The sequence below is a fragment of the Chenopodium album genome, chromosome 14 (assembly GCF_948465745.1).
Source record: "Chenopodium album chromosome 14, dcCheAlbu1.1, whole genome shotgun sequence".
NCBI lineage: Eukaryota > Viridiplantae > Streptophyta > Magnoliopsida > Caryophyllales > Amaranthaceae > Chenopodium > Chenopodium album.
In genome coordinates this window covers 1,015,963-1,025,401 of record NC_137847.1, presented here as the reverse complement: position 1 = coordinate 1,025,401, position 9,439 = coordinate 1,015,963, and the positions used below count along the sequence as shown (strand labels likewise).

General features: G+C 36.4%; 1 protein-coding gene across 1 annotated transcript; it reads right to left on the bottom strand.

Annotated features, from left to right (window-relative positions):
* Positions 1–404: 404 nt before the first annotated feature.
* On the bottom strand, positions 405–9,183 carry LOC145579769 (putative sucrose-phosphate synthase). Its single transcript, XM_081637013.1, has 13 exons — positions 8,756–9,183; positions 8,467–8,556; positions 7,602–7,828; positions 5,709–5,772; positions 4,907–5,620; positions 3,929–4,042; positions 3,608–3,739; positions 3,329–3,505; positions 3,162–3,215; positions 3,009–3,071; positions 1,973–2,896; positions 1,764–1,891; positions 405–976 (listed from the first exon to the last, which is right to left on the bottom strand). Exons 1-13 carry the CDS (start codon positions 8,936–8,938, stop codon positions 697–699), a joined length of 3,150 nt encoding a protein of 1,049 aa, XP_081493139.1. The 5' UTR covers positions 8,939–9,183; the 3' UTR covers positions 405–696.
* Between the last annotated feature and the right edge of the window lie 256 nt (positions 9,184–9,439).

Genomic DNA, 9,439 nt, shown 5'->3' with positions numbered 1-9,439 from the left:
AAGTCCCACGTTATCACACACATCTCACAAGCACAAGCCAAGCTGTCACATGGAGAAACTCACATACCATCTCTATTTCTTTTTGTTTGCAACCATTTGACCTTTTCACTTTTTACATAGTTCACTTTAACCAAGATTTAAAATATGTATCCAAGTGAAAATATACTCAAATAGGATCTTATGAGATTCGTGTTAAGTAGTTTTATAATATAAACTAAAAACTGAGGTAGTAAATCTGCTATTACATTATTAAGATTCTGATTATATTCCTGCATTATTTCCATAATGAATGCTTCGGTATGATACCAGACTAAGCACTGGAGCTCACTCAAAAATTGAAACCAGTCAACCACCACGTCGAACAGATTAAGTTTCAGATTACAGGAATGAATGAAATGAATACAAATCTAAAGAAAATTTACTATGCTGTACATTTTCAGAAAATTACAACATGAAACAGGGAAAGAATCCAGGGAAGGGATAGAATAAGTGCAGCTAGTGCTTATTTTCCATACTAGCATTTGCACCTTTATTGTTACACTTGGGCCGATGCTACTAGTTGACAGTGGTAGTATAATTATATGATTATTTAAGCGACTAATCGCTACTGAACCAACTGTAAATACTGTGATTCTGAATTATCTCAAAAGCAGTACATGATGTTTCTGAGACATGAACCATACATCAGATTTCTGATCAGGCTTTAGAATTTCCGAGTTTTGTCACAATGGACTGGATTTCAGAGCTGCTGCACCCTTCCCCCACCTCTCCGATATTGGGGCTGTCAAGTGACACAACATGTGTAAGAGGGTAGTTTCTGTTAGCATGGAGAGACTTAAATGCTTTATTGCTGACCCCCTTCATGATTACGCTCTTATGGACTCCACCAAGCAAGCCTTCATAATCGGTGTCTCCACATTCTCCAACAAAGACCACCATCTTTGACAGATCAACGCCCCAACGAACATATAGATACCTGAATATTAATTATGTTTCGCAGGTTAGACGGATTTTAAAACGCTAACCTGCCAGGTCTCTGGATATGTTCATATTTTTCATCTCTTTTTTGTGGGGTGAGGATGGGGAAACAATAGAGGGAACCCCAAATAATAACCTTCTGAGAGTAGACATTAGAAAAGCAAGAAATAAAAGAGGATTTTTGGCTAAACTAATTGATGACATCATGACAGTACAAAAAATGTCCCCCAGACTACAGGCTTATTTCTTCCACTAATTTAGGGGTAAAAGGGTTAACAACATCAAATAAGATAAATTCAGATGCAATAAATTTAGATTAAGTTCAGATAAATGAGTTCACAGAAAATAAGGGCTACCCAAATTCAATTTCCAACTAAAATAAGGTTTTATAAGTTCATATAAAAAAATAAAAAAAAAATAAAACCTAGGTGAATCGAACATACCCTAAACAATGAGACTATGAAATCAAATGATGTACAGTATTTGTTAAATTAGCTCTCGCACAGAAATAAAACTTCATCAACTCCTAAAATCTCACTATGTCCTGGTTTGCCTACACATATCCTAAATTGTACAGGGTCTATCTAAGGTTTCAAGAAAAAGTGAGATTCTCAGCAAAAAAATGTATTATCATGATTATCATCAAATAGTAAAGCTTTGTTCCCTTTGACAAGGGATGCAGAAGGGGTTAATAGATGTAGATGAGATTTTAAATTTAAGTTATAGTAAAACCCCCTAGATACATTACCAAAAAATGCAATTCCGTATTACAGGGGTAGTTTTACCTGAGGGCTTGAGAACGAGATGCCAGTACGGGAATCACATTCATTTTAGTCCCGTTTTGACAATAGATCACATGGCAGCGAAGACCCTGAATTCTCATCGACTTGCGGAGCTCCTTGCTAGGGGGAACCTGCAATGAGGAAAGCAATATATGATAATTGACATCAACTATTGTGTTCACCAATTCAAAGTTTCACCTTGTAAAACATACCTTATCTTGGTTCTTTATCTTGAAAGCAAAGCAATAATCCGTCGAAACTTCATTATCTTCAGTGACAACAACTTCTTCGTTATCATCTTTCTTTACAGCAATTGAAGCTGCCCAGCGAAGCAAAGTCCTCCGAAGGCCTTCTCCACCCCACCTGTATTCAATATGTGAATGGTAATCTGAGTCTGCTACAATAGGACTCTCCTCGGGGGTCAGAGATGAATAGTACAAATCACTGCCACTGTTGCATATGTATGCATCAAAATCATTAAGATTGAAGCCCTTTGATAGCAGATATGACTGCATCTCTGGCATAGAATAGGAGGTTGACAATATAAACCCAATGGAACCTTCAGTCTTCTCCTTACCAGCAGCATCAAATATCCTTCGAATAATATCAGAAAGTCCATCTTCATAATCTCCATCTACAGCAATAACATATATATGTTTTCTCCTTCTAAATGATGGATATTTACTAGAAGCCAGATCTCCTTTATCTGAGAACCTAGCCTTACGAGCATCTTTGGGATCACCCTTTGACCATGACATAACAGCATTCTCAAGATTGTTTTTGCCATCATTTCCGAGACTCTCAACATCTTCACCCTTATCTCCATCTAATGATATTGAGAATTTCAAGTTTAGAGATATATCTTTTATGTCTCTTAACGAATCACTTGGAGATTCTGTCTCCTCATTTTCAATCCCTTCATCACTAGGTTTTTGCCACTGAGGCTGTCTTTGTCTGCAACTTGCTATTCGAGATAAGTATGTCTTGCAATGCTCAGGCCACGAGTACAGATGGATATTTTTCAGTCCATTCTGCCGACATTTTGCCCATAATTGCTTATCTGCAACAAGCTTCAGCAAAGCAGTAGCAAGAGACTGCTGCTCATGAGGATCCACAAGCAAGCCATTGTCGAGAACCTGTTAACAGTTTTACGTTAAAATGAAAAATCAGAATACACAATTACACAGTCTTAATGTAGAAAAAGTAACAGATTTCAGAAAAGTGAACTGGCTTCATTAGCTAAATTACCCTCTGGATATCAACAGGGCCTCCATTTTTTGTAGCGACCATTGGTAAACCATGAGCTGCTGCCTGCAAGAAGTAATAAACGCTAACCAAAATCACAAGAGAAAAATACATGCAAATAAAGTTATAAGTAGATTTGCCAAGTGAGATAAGTACCTCTATTAAAGTTAGCCCAAATGGCTCAATAAAAGCTGGATTAATAAAGACTCCCTGCACCGATACAGAAACCATTTAAAAGTAAATCGGATTGCTACTTTTGGACAGAGGATAAACATTACCTGACAAAATAAGGGATTATACAAAACTTAGTTATGCTTAAGTACCTTCGTCTTCGCTGCCAAACGATAAATTTCAGGAACATCAGCTTGGTTGTGATGTTTGGGATATGCTACTTGACCATAAAGGTCATATTTATCAATTAGCTTAAGCACTGACATGAGAACTGAAGAGCTGGTGCTAGACATCTCGTCAATACCATCCCGATTACCCATAATAAGAGTCTGCAAATATCAAAGGCAAATAAAAAATCAATTCAGTAAAAATAGTGGAGGTGACATCATTAAGAAGTCAACTATAAAAACATAATATCATGGCAGACGTACAAGGTTAGCTAGCTCCCTTAATGGACGGCATTCTCCAAATGCTTTGACCAAAGTCGTAATATTCTTCTTTGGGTCAGGCCTAGCAAGGGCAAGGATCATTGGTTTTCTTGGGTTAGTAAAGAAGCGCATTATCTGCAAAACAAATATATATATACAATGAATTAAACTCGGAAACAAAAAGGTGCAGTATAAGGGTGTAAACTGGTGCATAATGTTAGAAAAACAGCATCCAACCATGAACGAATAGTCCAAACAAAAAAAAAGTAAGAAAAAAAAGGAAATTTAGAGCTGTGAAAGGAGTAAAGAGAGCATGTATAAAACCTCAGTCCAGATAGACGGAGGCGATGTGGGATGTTCTTCAATTTCTTCTGCTTCACCATCCAAATCAACCTCATGTGGAACAATATGATGGAATTCCATTCCAGGAGGAATAACCTGCAGAACATGACAGACTTTCAAAAGCAGATAAAAAAAAGTGAAGTACAGAAATATGCAACCCAGCAGTTTGGGTGACCTCAGATGGAGCAAAATAATAACATTTTTTTAAAATCCATCAGTCAAAAAGTTTATATTCATTAAAAACAGCTTTTCAATGATGTCCTTTGAGACAGACCAAATCGATCAACAAAGGTCTTTTAGCCAATGCATGTCTCATCAAGTGTCCCAAACATTTTCACCTTGCCAGCTTAGGAAAAATAAAGGTTATTTATTCCGTACAAGATGAATTTTAGTGGCAACATCTGGAGGAAAGGCCACGAGATGCCGGGATGAGATACAAAGGACATGAAAATTATGCCCTAATGAGTACTAGAATATACTTAATAGCATACCAGAAAGCTGAAAAGGTAAAAGTGTAATGTAAATGCCGCTAGATACTAGAAGTGTGAACTGCAGCATCAGGCACTAAAGACACAAGTAATGTGGAAAGATTTGTTTGAGTTCCAGACTTTTTTAAAGACATAATGAGTAACACAATATGTGATCACAGCAACAAATCGTCTGAATGCTATACTGTGCATGGCATCACATGTACCATAATTCACCAGCCACATGTGTCAGCCAAAATCCTAATTTTTTTTTTTTTAAAAAAAAAAGAAAGAAAAAGCTAGGAAAGGTTTTTGGAGCTTTGATTCAAAGAATGATCAACAAGACCAAAAAGATTTCAGATTACAGTTGTCATTAATCTTATTATCAAAGTGGATATTCAAGCATCCAAAAATTCAAATATATAAAAAATCAGCAACCAACTGGCCATAAACTTTAAATCTATATATCACTACCAGTTTCAGTGAAACTTACAACCATACGGGGCATGAACCTTCCATAACAGCTTACACCACGCTTCATCCTTGCTCGGAGTTTACGTTCTAGCACAGGATCAAACCCATCATAGAGCCGCCACTGCTCTTCTATTTCTTGTCTTGTACTAGTTATGACTATCTCAGAGGCATCAAGTGATAGCTCTTCGGCTTCTATCCTACGCATCATTTTGTATGTATTATTTATGTCCTCTTTAGACATTCGACCTTGTTTGAGGAGCTGCTCTAACTTGTCTCGGCCAAGAGAATGCCCTGTTAAAAGCATTGGAACATTTAGGGCACCAGAGAGCAGAGCAGCAGAATCACCAGCATCAGCATAATGTCCATGAATGGCAACTGGCCAAACTGTTTCCCCACCACCAATTTGTTCACCTAGAACTTTGGACATCTGAACTATGTGGTTTAAAGCACCATCAACAAATTCTGGAATGTAAGGCCAAAGCTCTTCTTTTGGGATATATTTATCCCTAGGTCCAAAAGGTATACGAACAATGTAAGCACCACTGCTCTCTCCCATCTCATCATCATCATTATCATCATCAAAACCATTGGAATCTGTTCGATTCAGCATCTCAGTAGGCTCTCCATAACTCCAATCCACATCAGGAGATGAAACCTGTCTAGTTAGCAAATCAACTCGATAAACTCCTGGCATCGAACCAAGAGCCCTTGCAAGCTCAACCACATATTTCACCTGTAATCCAAAGGCAGAAATATTCATACTTATAAGTCTGTCATAATGAGATAAAGCTATGAATCACACAAACTTGGATTAATGTTACCTGACCGCCAGTATCAGAATCACGACCAAGTTCCATGTTTTCACCTCGTATCAAACCATGAAGACTGCATATAATCAAGTGGGGGAAAAAAATTAGCCACACTATATAGGGGAGGGGAGGGGGGGACTTAGAAAATTTATCACAGTTAATGACCTGCAAGAAATATATAGCATGGATCAAAACATTAACAAAGCACCCCTAAAATATTTGATAGAAGATATGAAATTTCAACATGGTGTCAGAGCTTAGGCCTTAGGCTCGTATGATTCTGGTGACAGATCCTCGATTATTCTTAAACTTATGGTATTTGCCATTGTATTATTAATAAACATGCAAAACACAGCAAAATTCTTGCTATAACTTGAAACTCTGATAATTCACAATATAACATATTCGATTTTTTAATAATTGGTTTGACACTCCAATTTATCCACCTACATCATAACCACAAATATATCCTCATCCTTTTATGTCTGGTAGATTAAAATCATCAATCGACTAAGCCATTACATCAATCTAGATTTTTCTATTATAACTCAATCTTCAAGACCAGAGAATGATAGCTCCACAAAATCTGGTTCTAGAGGTACAGTGACTTATAGTTCTTGTGAAGTTTACATCATGCTAATCATTCAAATAACTATTCAGCCAATGAAATATTGGAGTGGAAGAAACTAAATTTTTGGAAAAGATCAAGTGAGGTACTGAGGTTTCTCTTAAGGCCAAGAACAAGCTCAATTTTGTACAAAAATACTTACAAGATATCTGCTCCTAGTTTTATATTCAATAAGTGCCTGTGATGTAAGAAAAAATATTGCAAGAAGCATTGGGTATTGCAAAAATCTAAAATAAATTGAAAATGAGATATAATGATGCTATGGAGCAAGAATTTATACGCGCAAAAGGATCTTATTATCATGGAGCAAGACAATCAGTCAGTGACTGATTACCTAACCAAGAGAAAACCCTTAGGAACGAATATATTTCTGTTGTAAACTTACCAAAAGATAGAAGTGAAGCTGCAAAAGCAATGGCATAATGATTCAAAATCAGAGGCCCTCTAGGAATTTCTCATGGCTTGATAGATAATGATGGTGTTTTGAGGGTGAGATTGAAACAAGAAAAAAAAAAAAGAAAAGTCAAGAATTAATGAGCAACTCGATCTTACTTACAGAGTTACAGGCCTTGAATCGGTTCGAGTAGCATTCTTAAATTCCTCATCTCCACGCCTTATATCATGCTATTATTGTTCATCAAGGAATTCTACTTCAAGGTGCTACTAAGATCACATACTCCAATCCAGATTCAAGAAAATCAAACATGGATAATCATCAATCAGCTAAAATTCTAATTAGTAACCCATCATATTCAAGGCTTCCTCATAAGGGCAATACAGAAAAATGTCTTAAGCTGCTGCAAGGCTTATTTGGCTATCCTGGTTACTAGAAGAACTATAAGTCTGACTCTACACATCGTGTTCTTCTGCACTGTAATATCCAAACTACAGTTCATACAGCTAAAAACCCAATGTATCATGAGCGTGCTACGCATATGAAGATTGATTTCCATTTTACATAGAGAGTCTGCCTTCAATTGGCAGGTACTTAAAAAAAAGATGCATCAAAATACACTTTAGGAATTTATCATAGTAGTACCTAAAAAGGACTATCCATCTTAGCTTGAGGAACGTGTAGGATTGAACTGAAATTGGCTGCAGAGAGCCCATTTAACAACAGTACATTCACCAGCTAGGACAAGTTTGCTAGATTTTCTCCTTGCCTCTCTCTCTCTCTCTCTCTCTCTCTCTCTCTCTCTCTAAAGCAAAGCTCTCTATGCAGCCGTTTTCAACATTTACTTCACACTATTTAACTCTGATGCAACATGGAGTATTACCTTATCAAAACAAGGTAAAGCTTTTTCCCCTTTTGCTGACTGATCCAAGTCTCCATGGCATCAAGAGAATTTATTCTTGGCAACCTAGGACGGTTGCTTTCACCATGAGCTGAAACATCCTTCTCTCCCTCGGACAAGTCCTCCGACATTTCAGCAGTTGCTTCTCGACGACCTCTCTCAAGCTCCATGCGCCGTTTTGCCTTTCGCTGAGCCTCTTCATTCTCAAGCTGTACATCAAGCCAAAAACACATGTATATACCAAGCAAAACATGAAGCCAAGCATCACATGCCCTGATAGTACTCTATAATTCAATACAGAGTTGACTTAATAGCCAAATGAAAGACCATATCAGTCAAAATAAGCAAAGTAATACAATACTTTAAAAGCAAAAAAGTCAAATTAACCAATTAAACACCATTTTATGCACACAGATAATTTGACTGACCAAAAAACCTTTTATTGAAAAAGGCAGAAGTGTCAAAATCAGCAATTGACTAACCATATGATGTACGGATTATTTATACACTACCCATTAGCCAAAAAGCACACACCTCCCCCCTATATAAACCAACCTTATACACCCCATCCTAGCCAACGCTTCACGGTATCTTAGCTAAGTACACCCGAGTGTATAATCGACACTCCCAATTCCAGCAACACTGAACAACCAACCAACCCAATAATCATACACCCAAATCATAATTATAAATACCCACCAAGGCCTCATTTAATATTACTTTTTTTTTCCAAAATTCGCGGTCATTCTGAACAGCCTCTATCCATGAAACTCAAATAACTAGTAAAACACAGAAATTAATCCAAATATCATCAAAATGGAAATCAAATTAACAAAATTGCAATTACCTGCTTCTTCTGACGAGCCAAATTCCAAATTCTCCAACACATATTCTCCAATCTAGTATTCCTCTCTTGAGGACTCCTCGTTGCTTGTGCCTGAAAACCCATCAAATCATGCAAAAATCAAACCTTTGTTTTCATCAAAAAAATCAAATTTATTACAACCCCACTTAATCAGATCAATCAAAACTCCAAAAAAAATGATTAATATACCAAAATTCACATAAAAAATCAAAAGATCAACACACTAAAATCAGCAATCTAACAAAATTCGATGAAAACAATGAAAAATTACCCGAGCCCATGAACGATGAAGATCAGTTTCATCAAAACCAGTGATAACTTCTTCAACAAAGTAACGAGTAGGACTAAACCTTCCTCTTTCTCTCAATAAAAGAGATGATTTTGCATCATCAAGACCAGGACCCACATCCAGAATTGCCTCTAAATAACTGTTAATCCAATCATTTCCCGCCATTTTTGTCAATCAGAAGAAACTACCCCAAATACTAGCAATTGTGATTTTTCTTCTTGTTAAAGTTGAGATTTTTCTGGGTTCTTATGTTTCTGAAAAAGGGTATAAAAAGATGGGTGCTTTTTTCGAGAGTAGAGGTGCAGCAGAAGAAGAGGGTGATTTGATTTTGGGGAGTGTGTGTAATTGTATGTGTGCCACAGAGTTGTAGGAAATGTTGTGTTGAGGAGGGAGAGTGCCGATTAATTTGTTGTGTATAATTATGGTAATTTTGATTATTATGGTATATAAAAAAAAAGACTTATTTTGTCCGAAATTATTAGTCACGGAGTCACATTCATATTGTAATTTAAAGTATTTATTATAGTGAATCAAGTAATTATGAAATAAACGTAATAAAATAAATAATTCTTTCAAAAAAAATAATCAGTACTCCGCATAAACTATGTACTTGAAGTACTTTTTATATTTCAAAAAACTTATTAATATAATCAAAATTTGATACCT